General features: G+C 48.9%; 3 protein-coding genes across 3 annotated transcripts; all 3 read right to left on the reverse strand.

The window, feature by feature from the left end:
* Positions 1 to 13,927: 13,927 nt before the first annotated feature.
* Positions 13,928 to 15,589, reverse strand: LOC109740254 (serine/threonine-protein kinase OXI1-like). The gene has a single exon (XM_020299292.4). The coding sequence runs from the start codon at positions 15,370 to 15,372 to the stop codon at positions 14,068 to 14,070; it is 1,305 nt and encodes a 434-aa protein (XP_020154881.1). The 5' UTR covers positions 15,373 to 15,589; the 3' UTR covers positions 13,928 to 14,067.
* A 2,906-nt stretch (positions 15,590 to 18,495) lies between these two features.
* Positions 18,496 to 20,811, reverse strand: LOC109740258 (leucine-rich repeat receptor-like protein FASCIATED EAR2). Its single transcript, XM_020299296.4, has one exon. It carries the CDS (start codon positions 20,715 to 20,717, stop codon positions 18,876 to 18,878), a length of 1,842 nt encoding a protein of 613 aa, XP_020154885.1. The 5' UTR covers positions 20,718 to 20,811; the 3' UTR covers positions 18,496 to 18,875.
* Positions 20,812 to 21,283: 472 nt separating this feature from the next.
* Positions 21,284 to 23,980, reverse strand: LOC141026040 (protein FAR1-RELATED SEQUENCE 5-like). Its single transcript, XM_073501990.1, has 3 exons — positions 21,893 to 23,980; positions 21,441 to 21,635; positions 21,284 to 21,349 (listed from the first exon to the last, which is right to left on the reverse strand). Exons 1-3 carry the CDS (start codon positions 23,957 to 23,959, stop codon positions 21,284 to 21,286), a joined length of 2,328 nt encoding a protein of 775 aa, XP_073358091.1. The 5' UTR covers positions 23,960 to 23,980.
* Positions 23,981 to 25,255: the final 1,275 nt, after the last annotated feature.

Raw genomic sequence — 25,255 nt, forward strand, 5'->3', positions numbered from 1 at the left:
ATGAAGCGAAAGGTTATTGGAACCAGGGGTACGACACAAACTCGAAATCAAGCTTGTTGTTCAAGGCTAAATGATATGGCAAGGAAAATCAACGTAAGCTTAGCTCATCATCGAAGTGGTGTTCCAAGAATAAGGACCAGGTAGCACAGTTAAAATCACCACGACAATGATATAGCCATACAGGCTAGGAATGACTTGAAGGATTATTAAACTCGTAAGCAACGAAATTTACTTAGAGTTATTGAATCGAAGTGCGGGATCGATTCTCTTATCGGTGTTCTCGAGTGACTGATAACTCAGAACCCGGGGGAAAATCTGAAATCGGGGAGAATATTAGTTGATGAAGAACTCATAAGAAATTAAGTAGTTCCTTGGCATTCTCGAGATACCAGGGGGGTAATACTCGACGATAGACCAAAGTAGAGGTTGGACGGGGGTATTGCTCTGCAGAGGACAAGTGCTTAAACTTGCACGAGAAATGGTATTTAAAGGAGAACATGGTCAGAACCACGTCCACGGATACCAAATGAACTTATTACAAGGGGATAATTATTTTAAGAGAAGCTTTTAATGATAAGATCTACATCGTGTCCATGGGCATGAACACAAGGTTCAAGGTCGACTCCCACTTCTGCAATGCATAACCTTTCATTCACTGCTCTATTAAAAATAATTTGAGTGCGAAGACCTACCTGGTGAATTACCAGAGGAGTATGAACCTTGGAAAACTTTCGGGTTCACACAGATTAAGGAAGGCATAGGTTCAACCCATCAGGGCATCTTAGGAACATATACCACAAACTTCGGAGTAAATATTACAAGCTCGAAAGAAGAGCATTGTTCAAAAGCAGATGATACAATTTACCAAAGGCATTATATACCCATGGGAAGGCTCACAAGGTTATTCAATATGAAGGACACTGTCGGATAAAATCCAACAAAGGAACCGATGGTCCACAAGGGATCTGATGTGAGCATCGGTACTCAACCAGAGGAAGAAGAATGCACGGAGATCTGATGATAGAAACAACTGACTAACTCAAAGTTCAAATGCAAAAGAATTATGATCTCCAATTCAGGGGGTCAGAAGCAACGCTCTGATCAAGGATGGATAAGTTGAGTAGGCTTAGGGGTACAATCGATGGCAATTTGATAGGTCGAGATCCAGCTCACGTTTAAAATGACGTCTGAGCCGGAAGGATGAATTCTAGGATCTGATTGAGGATTGCGGGCATTCGCAACAAATTGAATCAACGGACTCAAAATGATAATGACAAGAGATGCCAATAAGGTTACGAGAATTATGGGATTAACCATAATGCAAGCAAACGAGAATTTCAAGAGCAATAGGCTCCTGAGGATTTTCGGAAGATCGAATAGTATTTTGAAGACTATTGTGAAATACATGAATCAACTGGGGATGAGTCGATACTCGGTAGGTGCGAGTAATTATCCGTATGGGTATTTCTGCGGCAAGGAACTACAAGGCAGTGGTACAAGGGATTCTTAAAAGCCGGAGAGTAATTCGATGTATCTGGTAATAACAAGAGAAACTCAGAGTAATTGTATGAACATCAAGTGTATGTCATTATCCATATGAATATATCGGTAGTAGGGAATTGAAAAGGCAGAGGGCACAAGGGTCTCGGGAATGATCGAAGAGTATCTTCAACATCTTCTGGTGCAGTCGGCGATCATCTGGCCGGAAAGGGCTCTCCGGGAGAAAGTATTTATGAAAACCTACAGTTAGTCCTTTTAGCAAAATCATTTAACCTGAATAGGAGAGAGATCAGAGTCCCAGAGTAAAGGTCCAGGAGTAAAAGATCCTAGTACCACCCAATGGCGACGTGGGCCCGTAAGTCACACAGCCATGTTAGTAAAAGTTTAGCAATGACTAGACTCAACTTCGGCCAAGGAGTTGGAAAGGGGGATTCCTACAGGCAGTCGGCTCTGATACCAACTTGTGACGCCCCCGATTTGACCGTACACTAATCATGCACGCAAATGTGTACGATCAAGATCAGGGACTCACGGGAAGATATCACAACACAACTCTACAACATAAATAAGTCATACAAGCATCATAATACAAGCCAGGGGCCTCGAGGGCTCGAATACAAGTGCTCGATCATAGACGAGTCAGCGGAAGCAACAATATCTTGGTACAGACATAAGTTAAACAAGTTTGCCTTAAGAAGGCTAGCACAAAAGTAGCAACGATCGAAAAGGCAAGGCCTCCTGCCTGGGACCTCCTAACTACTCCTCGAAGCCGAACTCCATGTAGCATCATCCTCGGGATCTCTAGCTCCTGGACTCCAGCATCTGGTTGCGACAATCAGGAATAGAAAGGGGAAAAGAGGGAGAAAAGCAACCGTGAGTACTCATCCAAAGTACTCGCAAGCAAGGAGCTACACTACATATGAAATGGGTATATTTGTAAAGGGCCATATCAGTGGACTGAACTGCAGAATGCCAGAAGAAGAGGGGGATAGCTAATCCTGTCGAAGACTACGCTTCTGGCGGCCTCCATCTTGCAGCATGTAGAAGAGAGTAGATTGAAGTCCTCCAAGTAGCATCGTATAGCATAATCCTACCCGGCGATCCCCTCCTCGTCGCCCTGTTAGAGAGTGATCACCGGGTTATATCTGGCACTTGGAAGGGTGTGTTTTATTAAGTATCCAGTTCTAGTTGTCATAAGGTCAAGGTACAACTCTGGGTCGTCCTTTTACCGAGGGACATGGCTATTCGAATAGATAAACTTCCCTGCAGGGGTGCATCACATAACCCAACACGCTCGATCCCATTTGGCCGGACACACTTTTCTGGGTCATGCCCGGCCGCGGAAGATCAACACGTCGCAGCGCCACCTAGGCTCAACAGAGAGGTCAACACGCCGGTCTAAATCCTATGCGCGCAGGGGTCTGGGCCCATCGCCCATTGCACACCTGCACATTGCGTGCGCGGCCGGAAGCAGACCTAGCCTAGTAGGCGTTCCAGTCCAATCCGGCGCGCGCCACTCCGTCGCTGACGTCAAGAAGAGCTTCGGCTGATACCACGACGTCGGGATACCCATAACTACTCCCGCGTAGATGGTTAGTGCGTATAGACCAAATGGCCAGACTCAGATCAAATACCCAGAACTCGTTAAGCGTGTTATTTGAAGTAACCGCGAACGCCGACCAGGGCCAGGCCCACCTCTCTCCTGGGTGGTCTCAACCTGCCCTGTCGCTCCGCCACAAAGATCCACTTGGGGGCCGTCAGGAACCCAGGCCCACCTCTACCGGGATGGAGCCACCTGTCCTTTCAGCCCCCCTCATCAGAATCACTTGCGGGTACTCCTACGAGCCGACCCGACTTTAGTCATCACATGTATCATGTATAAAGTATATAGTATATACCCGTGATCACCTCCCTAGTGATCACGGCCCGATAGTATAGCATGGCAGACAGACAAGTATGTAGGGCCACTGATGAAATACTAGCATCCTATACTAGGCAAGTAGGATTGCAGGTAAAGGTAACAACAGTAGGAGCAAGGACAGGCTATGCATCAGAATAGGATTAACGGAAGCAGTAACAATTGCTACACTATTCTAATGCAAGCAGTATAGAGAAGAGTAGGCGATATCTGGTGATCAAGGGGGGGCTTGCCTGGTTGCTCTGGCAAGTAGGAGGGGTCGTCAACTCCGTAATCGAACTGGGCAGCAGCAGCGTCGGTCTCATAGTCTACCGGAGAGAAGAGGGGGAAGAAATAGTAAATATAAAGCAAACATAGCATCACAAAGCACAACGTGGTAATACGACATGTCGGATGTGACCTAACGTATGTCTACACGAATAGGTGAAGGGGGGAAATTCAACCGGGAATGTTTTCCCGGTCCCGGACCTGTGCCACACAGATGACCGGAGGGGGAAAGTTCCATGTTCAGCATGCTAGAGGCATGTGACAAATGAACGGACCGCGTATTCGGATTCGTTGGATTTTTCTGAGCAACTTTCATATAGAAAACATTTTCATCCGAGCTACGGATTATTTTATATGATTTTTGAAAGATTTAACAATATTCTGGAATTATTTATATTAACACAAAAGGAATATGACGTCAGCATTGCGTGGGGATGACGTCAGCAGTCAACAGACTCGCTGACCATGGTCAAACCGGGCCTGTGGGTCCAGTGGGACCCACATGTCAGCCTCTGTTAGTCTAACAGTAATTTAAACTAAACTAACAGTCTAATTAGAGGGATGGGCCCCATATGTCAGTGAGTGTTTAGGCTAGTATAGTTACTTGTTTTTATAAAAACGTTTATTAAACTAATTATCAGATCGGGGGCCCACATGTCTGTGACAGAAGCCGGCCCAGTCAGCGTTGACCTCAGTCAACTGGTCAAAGTGGGGCACCTGGGCCCACCAGTCAGTGGCTGGGGCCTGCCCAGTCAGCAGTTGACTAAAGTCAACAGGGCAGCCGGGTCCCAGGGGCCCACGGGTCAGCGACCCAGGGGCGGGGCCCATCGAGCCACGTCGGCGTCGGCGCCGGAGAGAGCTCCGGCGACCAAAAACGCGGCGGAGCTCGCCGGACTTGGCCGGAAAAACGCTACGGTGCTCCGTTCGGGGCGTGCTTAGGCTCGTTCGAATGAGCGTTCAACGCCGCATCCATCTACGGGAGCGGTGCGGCCGTAAACGGCCGGAAGCTACGGCGGCGGGCGGCGGAGCGGACGCCGGAGTTTGGCCCTCGTGCGAACTGCGGCTAGACGGCACGACAAGACTACTGGGGAGGCTCTACGGGGTCCTGGCGAGGCCTAGAGCACGGTGGCGAGCTCGGGTGAGCACGACATCGACGAGGACCACGGTGACGAGCTCCGTTGCGGAGTGGGCTTCGGGCGGCGATGGCAACGGCGGCTACGGTGATGAGTCCGTGCGGGGGAGTGAGGGGGGAGACGTGGTGGCTCACCGGGAGCCGTAGGGAAGTGGCAGTGTGCTCGGGGAGGCGCGGAGCATCCGGAATCGACGGCGATAGACGGCGGCGACCCGACGAAGGAGAAGAAGATGGCGGCAGCGTGGAGGCCTCCCAGCTCGTTCCGTTCGGCGTAGTCGACGGCGGGGAGCCGTTCGGGCACGTCAGCGGGGCAATCGGGGCACGGTGGCCGCGGGATCGAGCGTCGCGGCGGCGAGCTCTCGGGCAAGCTCGCAGTGGGAGCGATAGAGAGAGCGAGGGGGAAAACTGGGGGTAGCTAGGGTTTCCCGGGGGTACGGGGGCGGCCTTAGCCGTGCGGGGGCTCGGCGGATGGTCGCCGCGTGGCCATCCGCGGCCTGGACGAGCGCCCGGCGGCCACCGAGCTCAGATGAGCAGTAGGAGGAAGGAGGGGACTCCAGGTGGGCTGGGCCGCACCTGTAGCTAGTAGGCCTAAGTGCACAGTAGAACTTAGGCCCCTTTTTATTTTCTTATTTCTGTGTTCTGTTTTTCTTTTACTGTTTTATTTTAGTTCTTCTTTTATTTAATTTTATAAATTATAATGTAAAATCCTAAATTAGCGATATTAATTATGCTACTTCCCCATTATCTTTTTGGCAACTAAATGAATAGTTTAATATTTTATAAAATACAAAAGGCATTTATTTAATTGTTTTAACTACTGTTTTAATTATCTTAGAGCCTTTAAGCATTCTATAAAAGTGTGGTTTCTCCACCATAATCACCCATCTAATACTTGGCACTAACCGAACATTTTTGTTTTAATGTTTGAAAACTTATGTTGTTTGCCATATTTTGAATTTGAATTTTGAATCGGTTCCGAACTAACGCGTGATTAGCAACAGTAATCGAAGTGACATGGCATCGTTAGCAGAGAATTACTGTAGCTTGATTATCCGGTGTTCATGATAGGCATACTTCGTATCTTCGAGGTTGCCCTCCTCTTCTTCCTCTTCATCCTCTTCCTCCATACTAACCTTGGCCTTTAAAGCAAGGTTGGGCTTCTTTACTCTTTGAGAACAAAGAACCGCATTGTCGGCGGTCTTGTCCAAGATGCTCATAGCAACAAATTCATCCAACACTTCACTTGACGATAAGGTGTGGAAGTCCGGCCTTTGACAAATTACGGAGGACATGGCTTTGTGGTAGGGCATCATTGCCTTGAGGAATTTGCGCTTGATCCAATTGTCATCCGTGTCCTTACTTCCATGATCTCGGAGAGAGACCGCGAGTTTGGTTACTCTCCGAAAAAGCTCACGAGGTTCTTCATCTTCTTTCATTGCAAACTCGTCGGCTTCATCTTGCACCACTTCATAGTTGGAGCGTTGAATGCTAGCGCTTCCCTGATAGAGGGAAACAACTTGGAGCCAAGCATCTTTGGCCACAGTGTAAGGCCGGAGATGAGGAAGATCTTCGGGTGGGATTGCTTCTTGGATGATGAAGAGAGCATTCTCATTGAATTGGTGATCCACAACTTCTCTTGGAGTGAAGTTACTTCGGTCATGCGGATAAAAACCCTCTTCAATGATTCTCCAAAGGTTAGTGTTCACATGATTTAAATGACGCTTAAAACGATAGACCCAAGAATCAAAATCTACATTCTTCTCAATCTTAGGGGCCGGGCCGGCATGATTCAAATGAGTGGAAGGGAGCGGTCCACCATAGACAGGTGGAGGTTCCACATGGGCAAAGATGCCGGTCCCATTTTTATCACTAGAACAAGGAGCCTTCTCGCTAGAAGCTTCCCCCTTGTCGAAGGTAGCATCCGTCACCTTGTTAGCGGGATCACCCACTTTCAACGGTGCGGTGGTGAGTTTAAGCCCTTCTAAGAATTTATTCAACATGCTTTCGACCTTGGTCGTCATGGAGGTTTTCAATGTGTCCAACGCCACATTGAATTCCTCAAGAGAGACCGCGGTTCCCCCATCTCCCGTAGACGAGACTGGATTCTCACCGGAGTGCTCCTCTGCACCGTCTACGACGTCAACCATACTCTTTGGACGGTAAATTCCTTAATAAAGAGATGAGGCTCTGATACCAATTGAAAGGATCGATATAGTTGACTAGAGGGGGGGTGAATAGGCAACTAACAATTTTTAGCTTTTCTTTACCAAATTAAACTTTGCATCAAAATAGGTTGTCTAGATATGCAACTATGTGAACAACCTATATGATGCAATGACAACAAGCACGTAAGCAAGTAAGATATATAACTCGAGTAAACTTGCGAAAGTAAAGGAATGAGATAACCAAGAGTGGAGCCGGTGAAGACGAGGATGTGTTACCGAAGTTCCTTCCTTTTGAAGGGAAGTACGTCTCCGTTGGAGTGGTGTGGAGGCACAATGCTCCCCAAGAAGCCACTAGGGCCACCGTATTCTCCTCACGCCCTCACACAATGCGAGATGCCGTGATTCCACTATTGGTGCCCTTGAAGGCGGCGACCGGACCTTTACAAACAAGGTTGGGGCAATCTCCACAACTTAATTGGAGGCTCCCAACGACACCACAAAGCTTCACCACAATGGACTATGGCTCCGCGGTGACCTCAACCGTCTAGGGTGCTCAAACACCCAAGAGTAACAAGATCCGCTAGGGATAAGTGGGGAGAATCAAATTTCTCTTGGTGGAAGTGTAGATCGTGGCCTTCTCAACCAATCCCGAGCAAATCAACAAGTTTCATTGGCTAGGGAGAGAGATCGGGCGAAAATGGAGCTTGGAGCAACAATGGAGCTTTTGGGGAAAGAGGTGAGTCAACTTTGGGGAAGAAGACCCCTTTATATAGTAGGGGGAACAAGCCAACCGTTACCCCACTACTGCCCCGAAGAGAGCGGTAGTACCGCTGTGCCAGCGGTACTACCGCTTGCCACTATAAGCGGTACTACCGCTCCTCATCGCGGTACTACCGCTTGGCCCACAGCGGTACTACCGCGGTGGGAGGGCGGTACTACCGCACAGGAGCGGTACTACGGCCCCCCACAGCCGCGGCCAGTACCGTAAAACCCGACACGAAAAAGGAGCCCTCGAATCGAGGCGGTACTAGCAAGAGACCACCGCGGTACTACGGCTTGGGGCTACTAGCGGTACTACTGCTCTGGAGCGGTACTACCGCTCCCAGAGCGGTACTACCGCTTGTGGCACCCAAGCGGTACTACCGCTCCGTCCCGCGGTACCACCGCTGGGACCAGAGTTAGTACACAAATGGGGGCTACTAGCGGTACTACTGCTCTGGGCGGTACTACCGCTCCAGAGCGGTACTACCGCTTGTAGCACCCAAGCGGTACTACCGCTCTGGCCCGCGGTACTACCGCTGGGACCAGAGAGGGCACAATGAGAAGAGAAACAAGCCCATCATCAAAACAGAAAGGCTCGGAGGGAGGGGCAAAGGAAGTGTACGTGATGATTCCGCCCTAGCCTTTCCAAAACGGACCCCCTCTTGATAGTACGGTGATACCTATGAAACTAGTCCACCAAACTAATCCGAAAGGACTACACCGTCTTCACTTCAAGCTCCGAGGGGAGGAAATCGTCTCGTGCCAAAAGGATGAATCTCTGAAAAACACTCAACGCACACGATTAGTCCGCAAAAGCATTGTCATCAATCACCAAAACATCTTAGGGATAAATATGCCCTTACACTAGGGTTGGAAACCCTAGGGGGGAGGGGCACCTCCCACCTGCTTGGGGGGCAAGTTTCCCCTCCTGGCCGCCGCCCCCATCTAGATGGATCTAGGGGGGGGGGCCTCTCCCCTTCCCCTATAAATAGTGGGGGGGAGGGCTGCAGTACCCCTTCCCTGGCGCAGCCCCTCCCTCCTCCTACACCTCCTCCTCCTCCGTAGTGCTTAGCGAAGCTCTGCCGGAGAACCACGAGCTCCACCGCCACCACGTCGTCGTGCTGCCGGAGTTCTCCCTCAACTTCTCCTCTCCCCTTGCTGGATCAAGAAGGAGGAGACGTCCCCGGGCGTACGTGTGTTGAACGCAGAGGCGCCGTCCATTCGGCGCTTGGATCAGATCTTCCGCGATTTGAATCGCCGCGAGTACGACTCCATCAACTGCGTTCTTGTAACGCTTCCGCTTAGCGATCTTCAAGGGTATGAAGATGCACTCCCACTCTCTCTCGTTGCGAGCATCTCCTAGATTGATCTTGGTGACACGTAGGAAAATTTTGAATTATTACTACGTTCCCCAATAGTGGCATCATGAGCTAGGTCTATGCGTGGATTCTATGCACGAGTAGAACACAAAGTAGTTGTGGGTGATGATTTGGTCAATTTGCTTACCGTTACTAGTCTTATCTTGATTCGGCGGCATTGTGGGATGAAGCGGCCTGGACCGACCTTACACGTACACTTACGTGAGACTGGTTCCACCGACAGACATGCACTTGATGCATAAGGTGGCTAGCGGGTGTCTGTCTCTCCCACTTTAGTCGGATCAAATTCGATGAAGAAGGTCCTTATGAAGGGTAAATAGCAATTGGCATATCACCGTTGTGGCTTTTGCGTAGGTAAGAAACGTTCTTGCTAGAAACCCATAGCAGCCATGTAAAACATGCAACAACAATTAGAGGACGTCCTACTTGTTTTTGCAGGGTATGCTATGTGATGTGATATGGCCAAAAAGATGTGATGAATTATATATATGTGATGTATGAGATTGATCATGTTCTTGTAATAGGAATCACGACTTGCATGTCGATGAGTATCACAACCGGCAGGAGCCATAGGAGTTTTCTTAATTTATTGTATGACCTGTGTGTTAATGAAAAACGCCATGTAATTACTTTACTTTATTGATAACCGTTAGCCATAGTAGTAGAAGTAATAGTTGGCGAGAGAACTTCATGAAGACACGATGATGGAGATCATGGTGTCATGCCGGTGACGAAGGTGATCATGCCGCGCCTCGAAGATGGAGATCAAAGGCGCAAGATGATATTGGCCATATCATGTCACTTTATGATTTGCATGTGATGTTTGTCATGGTTGCATCTTATTTGCTTAGAGCGATGGTAGCATAAAATAAGATGACCCCTCACTAAAAATTTCAAGAAATGTGTTCCCCCTAACTGTGCACCGTTGCGAAGGTTCATTGTTTCGAAGCACCACGTGATGATCGGGTGTGATAGATTCTAACGTTCGCATACAACGGGTGTAAGCCAGATTTACACATGCGAAACACTTAGGTTGACTTGACGAGTCTAGCATGTACAGACATGGCCTCGGAACACAAGAGACCGAAAGGTCGAACATGAGTCATATAGTAGATGCGATCAACATGGAGATGTTCACCGTTGATGACTAGTCTGTCTCACGTGATGATCGGACACGGCCTAGTCAATTCGGATCATGTATCACTTAGATGACTAGAGGTGATAGAGGCAAAGGTGTCCCGTCTTTCGATGAGATGGTGGCTATCGTTTTGGAGGAAGTCGACTTTGACGATCCGACTACGAATGTGCGAGGACGTCGCGCCTTAGCAATCGCTAAACCAATTCCGAGAGGTTATTGACCACGCCGGAGCACGATCAACCTGACCACGACGGTCTGTTTCCTGCACGCAAACGAAGAACAAGCAAGAAACTAAGATTGCAATCTGGATATTGCGAATATAAGAGGAAAGCTTTATTAATGAAAGTGGGGTTCTGTGACGCCTTTGTCTGGTCGTTGAACACAAACGAAGTACACGAAGTTGCAGCTATGGCCAACTTAATCTAAACAAAACCCAATGTCTAAACGGTGCCCTAAGGGCTGTATATATGGAGGAAGAGGGGGGGGGGATTTCGTGGCCCTTGGGGAAGGGTTCTGAAACCAACCATATCTCTTGTTTCCCCACACATACAGACTCTAAAAATAGCCTATACTTATGTATTTCGAAATTACATGTGCCTGGCCCAATAATAAGATGACGCAGCATCTAGAATAGCATCTGGACAAAATTTATGAAGTGGCATCTTGTATATTTCATCCAAGGCTTCATGCACTCCTTATGGTGGCTTCAAAGTCCTGAAATCATCACTTGTAACTCCGTTCTTGTTCCCCTTGCGCATGCCATCAACTCCATGCTTGTTCTTGCTCCAATGTTCATCCTTCTCCAAGCTAGGCCCTTCATTTGTAAGCAAAACAAATGTATCCAATTTAGGCAGCATCATATTCTCATGAACATTAGAATCATTACCAAGAAACGAAAGTACCTGGTAATTTAATTGGCGTCCGCGAGCTCTAGTAATTGGTCCAGTATATGTAACAGTAGGGGTTGTGGGTGTAACAATGGTATTGATGTCCTCATCAAGAGGGATGTCTATCTGAGTGGGAGTTCATTAGATAATTTGATTAGATGAACTTAATTATCATGAACATAGTCTAAATTGTCTTTTCAAATTATGTTGTGGATTAATAGCTCGCGCTTTAGCTCCTTGTTTTAATACGTTCCTAGAGAAAGACTAAGTTGAAAGATATTCTAAGCAATTGTGCGGACAAGGGCCGGAGTCTGAGGATTGTCCTCACTACTACACAGAAGGCTTCTGTCCTTGATGCACCGCTCGGTGTGCCAACCCCTCTGGCGTCGTCTGTGGATGTTGTGAACATCTGGCAGACACGTTCTGATGACTACCTGATAGTTTAGTGCGCCATGCTTTACGACTTAGATCGGGGCTCCAAAAGCGTCTTGAACGTCATGGAACATAGAGATGTTCCAAGAGCTGAAATTGATATTTCAGGCTCATGCCCGTGTTGAGAGGTTTGAGACCTCTGACAAGATCACAAGATGGAGGGGAATAGCTCAGCCAGTGAGCATGTGCTCAGAATGTCTGGGTACTTCAATCACTTGAATCAAGTGGGAGTTAATCTTCGAGATAAGAGAGTGATTGACAGAAGTTCTCCAGTCACTATCACCAAGCTGCTAGAGTTTCGTGATGAACTATAACATGCAAGGGAAGTTGATCCCGGAGCTGTTCGTCGTGCTTAAGGCTGTAAAGGTAGAAATCAAGAAGGATCATCAAGTGTTGATGGTTAAACAAGACCACTGGTTTCAAAGAAGGGCAAGAAGGGAAACTTCATGAATGGCAAGCCAGTTGTCGCTCCAGTGAAGAAACCCAAGAACCCAAACCCGAGACGAAGTGCTTCTATTAGGGGAACGGTCACTGGTAGCGGAACTGCCTCAAATACTTTGTTGATAAGAAGGCTGGCAACTTCAACAAAAGTATATTTGATATATGTGTTATTGATGTGTACCTTACTAGTGCTCCTAGTAGCACATGGGTATTAGATACTGGTTCAGTTGCTAATATTGGTAACTCGAAACAAAAGCTACGAAATAAACAGAGACTAGCTAAGGGCGAGGTGACGATGTGTGTTGGAAGTGTTTCCAAGGATGATATGATCACCATCGCACGCTCCCTCTACCTTCGGGATTAGTGTTGAACCCAGATAAATGTTGTTTGCATTGGTGTCTGCGTTGAGCATGAACATGATTAGATCATGTTTGTTGCAATACGGTTATTCATTTAAGTCAGAGAATAATGGTTATTCTGTTTACATGAATAATACCTTCTATGGTCATACACCCAATGTGAATGGTTTATTGAATCTCGGTCGTAGTGATACACATGTTCATAACATTGATGCCAAAAGATATAGAGTTGATAATGATAGTACCACTTTCTTGTGGCACTGCCGCTTAGGTCATATTAGTGTAAAGCGCATGAAGAACCTCCATGCTAATGGACTTTTGGAGTCACTTGATTTTGAATCACCTGACACATGCGAACCATGCCTCATAGGCAAGATGACTAAAACCCCGTTTACTGGAACAATGGAACATGCAAGTGACTTGTTGGAAATCACACATGCTGATGTGTGCGGTCCGATGAGTGTTGACGCACGCGGTGGATATCGTTATTTTCTCACCTTCACCGATGAATTTAGTAGATATGGGTATATTTACTTAATGAAGCATAAGTCTGAAACATTTGAAAAGTTCAAGCAATTTCAGAGTGAAATTGAGAATCATCATAACAAGAAGATCAAGTTCCTACGATCTGATCAAGGGGAGAGTATCTGAGTTATGAGTTTGGCAATCACTAAAGACAAGGTGGAATCGTATCACAGTTGACGCCACCTGGAACACCATAGTGTAATGGTGTGTCCGAACATCGTAATCGCACACTATTGGATATGGTGCGATCTATGATGTCTCTTATCGATCTACCGCTACATTTTGGGGTTATGCATTAGAGACAATTATATTCAGTTTAAATAGGGCACCATCTAAGTCCGTGGAGACGACACCGTATGAACTATGGTTTGGCAAGAAACCTAAGTTGTTGTTTCTTAAGGTTTGGGGCTACGATGCTTATGTCGATAGGCTTTGGCGTAAAAGCTCGAACCCAAAGCGGAAAATTGTGTCTTCATAGAATACCCAAACAAGACGATTGGGTATACCTTCTATCTCAGATCTGAGGGCAAAGTGTTTGTCGCTAGGACCAGGTCCTTTCTCGAGAAAGAGTTTTTCTCGAAAGAATTGAGTGGGAGGAAGATAGAACTTGATGAGATTGTTGAACCTTTACTTCAACCAGAGAGTAGCGCAGCACAGAAAGATGTTTCTGTGACACCTACCTCAGTTGAAGAGAAAGCTAATGATGATGATCATGGAGCTTCAGATCAAGTTACTATCGAACCTCGTAGGTCGACAATGGTGTGTACAACTTCTGAGTGGTAACCCTGCCTTAAAGGTCATGTTGTTGGACAACGATGAACCTATGAGCTATGGAGAAGTGATGGTGGGCCCGGATTCCGACAAATGGCTGTAAGTTATGAAATTTGAGATAGGATCCATATATGAGAACAAAGTATGAACTTTGGTAGACTTGCCCGATAATCGGCAAGCCATTAAGAATAAATTGATCTTTAAGAAGAAGACAGACGCTGATGATAATATCACCATTTATGAAGCTCGACTTGTCTCAAAGAAGTTTTCAACAAATTCAAGGAGTTGACTGTGGCGAGACTTTCTCAATTATATAGTGATGCTAAAATCTGTTAGAATTATGTTAGCAGTTGCTGCACTTCCATCTAGGAAATCTGGCACAGATGTTCATCTAAAAGAATATGGAGAAATCGCTGTCGCCGCCGTCAGGCTTTTCCTCGGACGTGCGAGTGGCACTCAAGGCAAACGTCTCATGCACAACCTCCTCTACGTCGAGCGTCTCCGCCTCTACCCCCGAGTCGGCACTGTCGTCGTCCGGCATCGGGATAAACGGAGGCCGTGCCACGTCGAGGACGCGGTCCCAGCACACGCCACGGAAGAAGGCGTGCCGCTTCACGCCGTTGGCGCCGAGCCGCTTGCCGGAGTCCTTTTCCAAAAGCCGGGCGATGAGGTCGCGCAGTGGCGTCGGCTCGCCCGGCAGCTCCGGCTGGGCGGTGAGCACGCGTTGGAACGTCTCCCGCCGGCTCCGGCCACGGAACGGCGTGCGCCCATACAGCATCTCGTAGAGCACCACCCCGAGGCCCCACCAATCGACCGCGTAGTCGTGCCCGCTCCCGGCCACAACCTCGGGCGCCACGTAGTACTCCGTCCCCACGAACGAGTTCGACTTGGCCGTCGTCGTCCCCGCGCCTGGCGACGAGCAGCAGGAGGACGACGAGGCGGGAGAGGCCGCCCTGGAGGTGGTGAAGGAGGACGACGACGACTCCGGCGAGGCTGCCCGGCGAGAGGAGAAGTGTCCGAAGACCAGTGTCTTGTTGTTTTTGCGCTTGCAGCGACGTGAAGAATTAGGCGAAAGCGAGCTCCCGGGAGATGGAGAATTAGTGTCAGGCGGCGGCGGTGGCAACGGCGGGGGTAGGCTGGTGGAGAGGTCGAAGTCGACGAGCATGATATGGCCAGAGCCCTGGATGAGGACATTGTCCGGCTTGAGGTCACGGTACACGACACCGAGTCCATGGAGGTGCTCGAGCACGAGCACCAGCTCCGCCGCGTAGAAACGGATGGCGGCGTCGGAGAACGCCCGCCCGGCCTGGCGACGGCGGAGGGAGTTAAGGTCCCCGCCGGCGCAGCGGTCGATGGCGAAGCCGACGACGGCTTCGGTGGCCACGACGCCACGGAGCGAGGGCAGGAGCGGGTGGCGGACCGCCAGCAGGACGTCGCGCTCGAACCAGATCCTCCGGAGGCCGTCGCCGCCAGGTGCTGGCCCGCCCGCGGCGCTCTTTTGACGCGCGGCAGCGCGGGACATGGCCTTGAGGGCCATGGGCTGGTCGGCGGAGCTGCCCCCGCCTGCAGCTGCCGCGACAACGGGCACGACGTGGAAGACCACGCCCCTCGCGCCGTGGCCAAGCACTGACATGGCCCTGAGGTCTGCCAGGCTCAGCTGCGGCGGCGGCGGCGGCATGGGCGCCGTGCTCACCATGGCACGCGGCGGCGTGAAGCGGAGCTGAATCGAGAAGCGCGAGCATGCACTGCACTAGGCGCGACGCAGAAGCGAACAGAGCCTTGGGTTTAGGACCTTACAGCGTTCGTCACTAGCATGGGCCTTTGCTTAAATTAACAAGATCATTACTGGGGACCTGGGGCGTGTTCTCTCTGGGAAATTCGTAGCCTCAGCTCACGAGCGAAGAGACACGGGCGAAGGTTACGGCACAGCGTAATCTACTATAGCCGAACAGGGACAGCAGCTCACAACGGCAACAGACGTGGGGAAAATGCAAGAGCAAGAAGAGTCCGACGTCGGTCCGTCTGCATCAGGATTGATACGAATCCCCCAAGGGCCTGAACAACATTCACGGCACGTGAAATCACAGCTCTATCTTGTAGCGTCCTCCGTCCTGACGATGGTTACCTTGCAACGCCACCTGACTGCCTGCTCACGTGTGACCTGTGTGCCTTCCCAGCCGACCCGAGGCCACGTCCGCGTCAGTAAAGAGCAATGCCACAGCTCTGCCCGTGTGCTTCTACGGCTTCCAACTGTCCAACAACCGTCACGAGAACGCCAAAGATAGATATGCAAGGCAAAAGGCAAACCTCCGTGCGGGAACCTTTTCATGCTTTTCTTTTTGGTGTTTGATGAGAGAGGCAGTTAACCTGATCGAGCATGCGAGGAAGGATTGGAACTTTGGGAGCAAGACCTCTAGTCCCGCCTCGCTATGGTTAGAGCATATACAACCGCAATACCCAAAAGCCGACCCCTGAACGCCCACGGAAGCGTCGCGGATAGTGACCGGACACCACAGCAAAACGTCCTACACAATAATGAAACTCAAATTTCATAACTCAAGTACACAATACCCATGCAAATAGAAACCTACGTACTACGTACATAGGTAAAACTACTCATCGTCGGAGATCTCGACGATCTCCGTGCCGGGTAGATGGGCAAGTGCGGAAGCTCCGGCACCTCCTCCGTCCACGCCTCCTTGTCCAGTTCGACGAACAACTCCTCAGTTGCCACCTGTTTTTGCCGGATGAACTGCCGGTTGGCCTCGACATAGGCCTCGTTCTAGATGGACTCGAGGATGGCGGTCTGCTCCGCCATCTCCATCGCTTGGGCGGCCTCGTATTCTGCCTCCGTGTCCGCCATCGCGAAGCCCGCAGTCGGCAAGCCTGCTCCTCCTACATGGGCTCCGCTTTCGACAGCCGCTCCCCCTCTTCCTCCCCTGCCTGCTCCTTGCGCTCCTCCTCCTCCTCCTGCTCCTCCTCTTGATCCTCCAACGAATCCGGAGGAAGCCGGGGGCGAACCGAGCAGCCCGCCTCGCACCAGCTGCACCCTCCACTCCGGAGTGAGCATGGCGTAGGTGGTGATCCGGCACCTCGGCATCGCAAGCGGTGGACGGAAGTGGAACTACCGGCGGCGGAGAGGAGAAAGGGGAAGAAATGGGCAGGCTAGGGTTCTGTTGCTGCCATCCAGCTTAGATAGATGGCTTCCTCCCTTGGGTGGCACACCGGAGCGACGCCACACGACGCAGAGCTGAGGAGGCGCCTGTCTGACTAGCGGTCTCTCCACATTTCTGCATGGGCCCTATCAGTCAGTCCTACATGGCGTGCGTGCCCAGACACGTCCGGGCCTCCTCATATCCGCCCCAGATATGGGCCAGATATGAGGAGTGCCAGTCAGTCCGGGCGTTTGGCCCGGCTATTGGGAGATATGGGTGGCCAAAACTCGTCCAGGCACTAACTAACCAGGCAGCCCGTCCGGTCGTTTGGGGCGGGTATGGAGGGTCCGGCTGTTGATGCCCTTATCGCGCAAAAACAGCGTTAGCACCTGTTCTCTCTCAATGCTTACACCACAAATTGCAGTAGAAAACTCTCCTACTGTTTCTTCTTGAGAAAAAACAGTGTGCGAGCCGGGTTTTCCCCCTCTTTTTACAAATGATCGAACTAGTCCTGTACCAGATATCATGTGCAAACAGCATGGCTAAGGAAGGGAAAGCAGTCCCCTCAAACAAACAAAAAAGGAAGGGAAAGCAGAAACCTGGCGTGACTGCTAACGGGACACAAAATGTGGTAAGAGCTAATGTTGGCATCCACTCCACAGGAGAGAAAAAAAGGTGCCCTTCCCCGAAACAAGGGATAGCCAGTCCCGCTCCTGGGTGCTAGCAAAAAACAGCACTGGTTCATCAGAAGTACAGTAAATCTCACGAGATTAATAATACCAAGAGGGTGTTCAAAAATCAGTTGTGGAAAACACACACAAAGATGTTCTGCAATCAGAACTGCAAACGTCGATCTAGCTCAGTCAGGCAAATAATTCAAACATTGCCAATGTTAATGTATTAAGACACAATACAAGGACACTTGGGAAATGAGATCAAACAAGTTTTAAGGGCTGCATCTGAGGTCTGAAGCAATCCACCAAAGGCAGTAGAAATTAAGTTACAAAACCAATATACGTCCCATCCCAGATTTGTATGAAAAGCTCTGAACAAAGCTAATTTGCTTCGAAAAAGTCACATCATGAGAAAATTCCATGGTGTGCACTGCAACATTGGTTGCAGCAAGTTCAGCTAAAGTAGATGTGGATAAACAAGAACCTGATTCCATACCAGCACTGACTCATTTTATTGCAAGAATTTTCTTCCTTTAGAAAGGCATGATGCCGATTCCCCTCCTTTTTCAAAAATAAGAATCCAAGTGACGGGTACAGTAAGAATCCTTAAGCTACAATTGCAAATGCATGGTGGAGTTACTTCTCAAATGCCCAGTGGTAACTTGTTTCACCTCTATTGATCTGAAAATAGGAGCGCTTACCATGACATAGAGAGAGAATGGTTGCCATCTTGCTGGGAACTATCACATGACTTTCAAAATGGTACTACCTCCACCTCAAAATATAAGACGTTTTTGTAGGCTAAACTACCAATGCAACCAATGTTTTTGTAGTACTGTAATACTAATACTACTACAGAACAAGCAATGCAAGTCTAAAGATAGACAGTTCTATATAAACCAATGATCTCCAATCAAATTGACAGACCATCAAAAGGTAGATCTACGATACTAAAATCAAAATAAGTTATGAACAGAACAGGAAACAGAATTTCGACTCAAACCTGCCCCAACATGATAAAATGGATACAGGGTATTTACATCCGAAATTGCTCGTACAACATTCATCGGTTGATGGCCAACACATCACCTAATCATGTACAACTTCCGTAACAGGACTTGTTCATCTCAACTAGAAACCGGTGTCCAATCCTCTGAAATGGCAGGGTTACAACCAGCATCTCGCAAGGATGCAAATATACCATAAAAAGGATTAGACCTCCGTACAACAACAATACTAGGCATAATACCTGATCATTCAAGCAAGCCACACAACTTGCCTTCGTCAAGATTAGCTGCACACTAAAATCACTCAAACTTCGCACACATTCTCATATTTACAGAACTTATTGTCCAATCCTCCCTCTAACCTCAATATTCTATCCTCACAGGCTGAAATACGAAATTCCTAGCCTTGGGGGAGCATAGCAAGGTTGCCAACGACACAAAAAAGCTAGTCATCGTGCTGATAGAGAACGCCCCAAGGGACACCCATCCATTCTCTCCATGCCAGTCACTGAGCCAGCCATGACGATTATTTCCTGAAATTTTCCCTTCTGGCATTGTTGCATCCATAGTGCACCCTTCCCCACCGCATATCCCAGGGTTTCCTGCCAACGCTCCTGGGAATTTCCGCAACCCATCGGTTGTTGGCAAAGGCCCAGATAGGCTATTGTAAGAGAGGTTAAGCGCCTCGAGCTCTGTCATGGCAGCAATTACAGGAGGCACCTCCCCTGACAGCCCATTATGTGAGAAGTCCAGCGTCCGCAGCCTCCCCATCCCCCCAAGCCCTGCAGGGATCTGCCCAGCTAAGTAATTGCAAGAGAGGTTCAGGTACTCCAATCCCTTCATTGCAACCAACCCTTCAGGTATCTCTCCATGGAGCAAATTCGTTGATAGATCTATACCAGGAGCTGCCCGAAGATCATAACCAAGCTCAAGCTGCTGACCTGTGGAATCAACAGATGCTGACACAAACAATTGAGGTGAAATCATACCACCGGATGGAATACCCTGACCACCACCTGCGCCATTAAGCACTGAACTTGCATTGAAACCACCATCAGGGATGAAACCCTCAAATCTATTTCCAGACAAATCAAGCCACTGGAGAACCGGGAATGAGAACATCCAATCTGGTAGCTGGCCGGAGAGCTGATTATCAGCCAGCGATAGGGACCTCAGGCTCTGCCATTTCGCCACAGCCCCACTGAGCTCCCCAGTGATCTCATTTCCCAACAAGATCACCACCTCAAGAGACCGGCACCCAGCCAGCGGCAGCGGAATCTCACCAGATATCCGGTTGTTCGACAAATCTAGAACCTTCAGACTATCAAGTGCATCAAGCTCCGGCCGCAGCGCCCCAGAGAGCTGATTCCCCCCGAGACGCAGGTACAGAAGCTGGAAGCAGCCGGCAAGCCCCGCAGGCACTAGACCGGACAGCCGGTTATGTGACAAATCCAGCGCCTGCAAGTAGGTCAGGTTCCCAATCCCAGCTGGGATCTCCCCGGACAGCTGATTGTCCGCAAGGAACAGGCCCTGCAGGCTCCGTATCGCGGTTATCCCCGCAGGGATCTCGCCGGAGAAGCGGTTGTGGGAGAGGTCGAGGAGGAGGAGGCTGGATGCGTCGGGGTCGGCGACGATACGCGGCGGGACGGCGCCACAGAGGGCGTTGCTGGAGAAATCGAGGGCAACGAGGCGCGAGGAGAAGGAGAACCACGGGGAAAGTGGGAACCCGAGAGAGTTGGACGAGAGATTGAGGGTGCGGAGGGCCGGGAGCGAGGCAGGGAAGCAGGTGGGGATGGCACCCGAGAGCGCGTTGCGGGAGAGGTCGAGGTTGACAAGCGAGCGCGGTAGGGAGCAGGGGAGCTCGCCGGAGAGCGCGTTGGCGGAGAGGTCGAGCTCTCGGAGGCGGCGTAGGAGCGCGAGCGAAGGGGCCGGGAGCGGCCCGGAGAGGTTGAGGCCCTGGAGCGCGAGCGCCGCGACGGAGGGCGGAGCGGCCACGGCGGCGGCGGCGGGTGGGTGGAGCGAGACCCCGAGCCAGGACGCGGAGAGCGGACCGTGCCAGGAGGAGAGCGCCGCGTGGGAGGGCGGGGAGAGGGACGCGCGGAAGGCGAGTAGCGCGGCGCGGTCGGTGGAGGCGGGGGCCACGCGGCGCGGCCCGGCGGCGAGGAGCAGAAGCAAGAGGGCGAGGACGAGAGGGGTGGCCGGCATGGTGGTTCGGTTGGTGGTGGCTAGGGTTTTGCGGGGTTTGAGCGCGGCCGGCGTGGGAGGTGGTGGGGGAACCGGATCCTCTGCCGTGGCGCTGGGCACGGCACACGTACCGTGCCTTCTTACGACGACCCCAGCGAACGCATTGACATGGGCCAAGAAAGCCCATCTACTCAGCCGTTGCCTAATGCAATCAGTCGTTCACAGCTGCCGCAAAACTAAAAACTAAAAAAACTGCCGCAAAACTGAAGAGAAAAGCTGCTGCAAAACTGAAGAATCACACTCTTCTGAACTGAACCTGCTACGAAACTGAAGAATCAACCTCTGCAGGTTACAACCAAGTGAATTCCACTTAATAGTCTTAATCAACTGCTGGTCTCGCATTGACAATTTCAGAGCAGTATAAAAGTTAAAATACTAGAATTTCCACATGTTTTCCCTAGGGCAGATTTAACTAATTAGTACATGACCAACACTATAAGAAAATGAATGCATGACCAGGAGCATCCATCCAATCTTTAGCATTCACCACTCTTCAATTCCTCCTGTGATAAAATGGATCTTCAAGTCTACTGATGACAAAAGGGATCTGATAGAAACATGTCATTTACGTACAGTTGTTCGACACTAGAACCCTGCATCATTAAAGGATTGCTCATGTTAGAAAAAACATCGATTTTGCTGAAACCGTAAGTTAAGCACAATGGTAAATGGGATGAAGCATACCATCAATAATTCAGTGTAACTCTTAATACATCCATAACCATGAAAATCATTCTCAATGCTCCCAGTATCTTTTTCTGTCAATGAATGGGTCTCATCTTTGTGTTGCTGGAAACCCATAGGCAAGTCATGTGCACTGGTGGTCTTCGTAGCCTTTTTCCTTCCTTTGTTGGTTTTCTTGATTCCATTCTCTTTCTGCTACATGTAAAAGGAGAACAAAGTAAAAGACTATACTTGAATGGACAAGAAAGTAAATATCTTTGCATACGAAAGACATATTGTAGGAAATACTTGTGTCTTCTTAGCTTTGGTTGGTCTTTTCCGCCCTTTCATTTGTTGCTAAATCTCATTCTCTGGTTGCTGAAAACAAAATGAACATAGAGATTCAATCATACAAACATACTATATTTGAAAGGTCAACAAAGTAATTATTTTTCAGGATATAAATAACATGCCGTAGGTAATTCTTTTGTCTCTTTATCTTCAGATAGCCTTGTCTTCCATTTCTTGTGTTGCCTATCGATCCAAGTTGACTTTCGCTTCGAACCTTTTTTCTGTGGAGATTTTTTCTTTAGGCGTGCATCACTTAAATCTTGATTTGATTCTTGAGGTACCACTTGGGTATCACATTCCTCGACAAGGTGACCTTCACGTTCCTTTTTCAATTGCTCTTCCACTTCCTTCGTGAGGATATCAAGTGCATTGTCAAGTAAAATACGACACGGCTGGGAGCTTAGTGCTTGAGTGGCTAAGTTGACAAATTTGTGTGTGAGAAATTTACAGCTAAGAATGGCATCCATCATTGGATTCTCAACAACATTCCTTCCACTTCTATCTTGGATAGTTCCACACCGTGCACCTAGAGTCCAACGCTTTAAAATATAATGTGGTGGCAGTAACTTAATGTTCATCAAATCAAGAACTCTTAGAGCATGGGCGCATAGTAGTCCAATTCTCTCAAATTGCCCACAACTACATGTGGTTGTTTGTTCCAACGGATTACCAACAACCGTGCGCTCATCTTCAAATATTGGACCTCCGCGAAGGCTACCAACTGCCACTGCAAATACATAATCCCCATCCAGTACTTTACTGCAGGCTGCTATAGATCTAACATACTCTGTTTGAAAACTTTCAAATATGCCAGGAGTGTATACCTCACTTGCTTGGACTAACATCGGTGTAGTTATTTTGATTCTAGGTAGTTTCTCTCTGGACTCATACTCCGAATTCAACTCGTTGTCTCGTTTCCCTTTCACAACCCTTTCAAAATGCTTGAAAAAACGAACAAGGTCAAGGTCCGATTTCAGGTGGAGTTTCAAGTCATTGTTTAGGCTCTCGCTTAGTTGCGTGCTTCGCATCCCTAAGGTGAAAGCATCCCTCATATAACATTCAGCCCACTTTTCTCTTACTTTATAGATGCTATCAAACCAAGTTTGCTTCTCTACCTTAGTTCTCAGGGTGTAGAAAGCCTCCACAAATGTTTCCTTGTCCTCATACCCGAACACACAAGCGCTAAAATCCTTAATAAGATTTGATTCTTTAGTGCAATGAGCAGACAAATGTTTGATGGCATTTTGCATTATGTGAAAAGTGCATAGTCCATGCCTTGCTTCTGTAAATACATCCTTGATTGCATTTCCCATTGCAGTGTCTTGATCCGTGTATATTGTCCTAGGTTGCTTCTTGTTGCGTGTCGACAAAAAAGTATCAAATAACCACCGGAAAGAATCAAATGTTTCATCATATAGAAGACAAGCACCAAAAACAACAGTTTCTCGGAAATGATTGAATCCAAGGAATACCCCAAATGGTCTATACTCCTTGTTTGTTCCGAAGGTTGTATCAAAAGTGACAACATCACCAAAATGAGCATAGTCAATGATCATTTTAGCATCAGCCCAAAAAATATTTGCAATTTGTTCTTCGCAGTCCAGTTGTATGGCATACTCAAATGATTGATTCTCAATGGTTCTATCCCGAAAATATTTCAACATACTCCCTGCTTCACCATAAATTAGCTCCCTTTGCCGCTTACTACGCAAATAATTTTTGTGATCGCGAGGAGTGTATGTAAGATTCAAAGATCCACCAACTTGTCGACTAGCTAGCTCATGTGCGGCTTTTGGCCCAATACCGGACTCATCGGCATTTTCAATATCAAAAGCTTGAATTTCAGAAATCTTCCGATGTGATGGCAAAAGATGACATGTTTCCTGCAATTGCAGCTTGTGATTGTGCTCGAGAACAAGATCAAAAACTACATAATTCCCCACTTCTCGGTCTATGGTAAGGCCAATGTGAACTGGGCAATCGGTCCTAATTTCAGCTCGAGGTTGCTTACTCAGGTGATCTCTTTTGTCTGATTTCTTATGTCCCTCTTTGCGACACACGAATCTGACTGATGTGATTATACCATCAAACTTACTTGGATTTGCATACCTCTTCCTGACACCAAACCCAATTCGACCTCCGTAATACTCCCAAAAGTTCCAGGCCTCTTCCAAAGTGCTAAATCTCATACCAATCTGTGGTGCCCAGCTAGGTATGCCACTTGTCCTGCAAAAAACAAAAGAGCAGGTCAAGAGCAATTTATGTTCAAATGTTTGATTGCTAGTTGAGTTGCATCAAAAGCATAGTGTTCACAACATACATATACTGTACTGCCCTTTGCCATCTTTCCATTCAGAAATTGGTGTGAACACTCTAAACAGAGGAGACTAAATATAGTACTTGTCAGATTTGACTTACTTATTCGCTCCTTCATTGTCCTCTTCACCAATTTTGTTTGAATTTGTACTGGTCTGGTTTTCCATCTGATGAGCAATGAAGAATGGCAGAGGCCAACAAATATTGCAGGCTACAAAAAGAAATACATATAACACTGAGAATCAATAAGTGGATCTAGTTACTAACAATATGATCTATGCATGTGGTCAACCTGATTTTTGGATTACCTTTTCATAATGTGTGGAGGGTTTGGCTGGTATGAACGACGAAGTAGGAGCACAGCCTGGCCGGCGGAGCGCTCAGAGAAGAGGCCGATCGATCAAGGGTATGTGACGGCCCAAAGGAAGAATCACCAAATCATTCCGACTGACCTGCCGGCACGTGCTCGCGACGCTTCGTGAGGGAGGAGTGCAAGCTCCGCCGCATCGGCCGCCTTAGCGCGCTTAGGATGCTCTGTTCTGTGTTTTGGCGCCAGAAGACGATAGAGCGGCGTATTTTGGCGCCAGAACGGCTTGGTAGATCGGGCTAGGTGAGGAATTCCGCTGGGTGACTGGGTGAATGGGCTTTGTTATTTTTCTGGCCCATATTAGTGCGTCGCTGGGTCGTCGTAAGAAGGCACGGTACCTGTGCCGTGCCCAGCGGCACGGCAGAGGATCCGGTTCCGGTGGTGGGAGAGAGAGTGGATCAGTGACAGTGGAGCAGGAGCGGGGTGGAAGCTGCGCAGGCGTGCGGTAATTTGGAGGAAATGGTGGCGACAGGGAAGAAGTCAATATGCTGGTTTTCTCGAGCCGGAATGCACGGGTGGCGACGGCGCGTCTGCGGGATATACCGGCGAATGTCGGCGAGTTTCCCATCCGGAATCCGATAAAAAGTACTCCCTCCGTCTGCAAGACGTTTTTTGACGAGCCAATTACATTGGTGGTGTGTGGAAACTTGATTGCGGGTTCACCTTGACAGAAAACACGGAGAGACGATTGGGAGGCGATCGCAAGGCGATTGTCGCTCAGCGCTACGGTTAGGGTTTCCTGCCAGTGGTGGTGTGGATTCCGGTGGCTCAGAGGGGGGGCGACGTTCCCTATGCGGGCTGA

This window comes from Aegilops tauschii, chromosome 6 (genome assembly GCF_002575655.3).
Source record: "Aegilops tauschii subsp. strangulata cultivar AL8/78 chromosome 6, Aet v6.0, whole genome shotgun sequence".
NCBI classification, from domain to species: Eukaryota; Viridiplantae; Streptophyta; class Magnoliopsida; order Poales; family Poaceae; genus Aegilops; species Aegilops tauschii.

Coding starts and splice junctions, on each gene's coding strand:
- LOC141026040 (XM_073501990.1), bottom strand. CDS start 23,959: ATGAGATTTAGCACTTTGGAAGAGGCCTGGAACTTTTGGGAGTATTAC. Junction 21,636..21,892: donor AGACAAAAGAATTACCTACG/GCATGTTATTTA, acceptor TTTTACATGTAG/CAGAAAGAGAATGGAATCAA. Junction 21,350..21,440: donor GTTACACTGAATTATTGATG/GTATGCTTCATC, acceptor TTAATGATGCAG/GGTTCTAGTGTCGAACAACT.
- LOC109740258 (XM_020299296.4), bottom strand. CDS start 20,717: ATGCCGGCCACCCCTCTCGTCCTCGCCCTCTTGCTTCTGCTCCTCGCC.
- LOC109740254 (XM_020299292.4), bottom strand. CDS start 15,372: ATGGTGAGCACGGCGCCCATGCCGCCGCCGCCGCCGCAGCTGAGCCTG.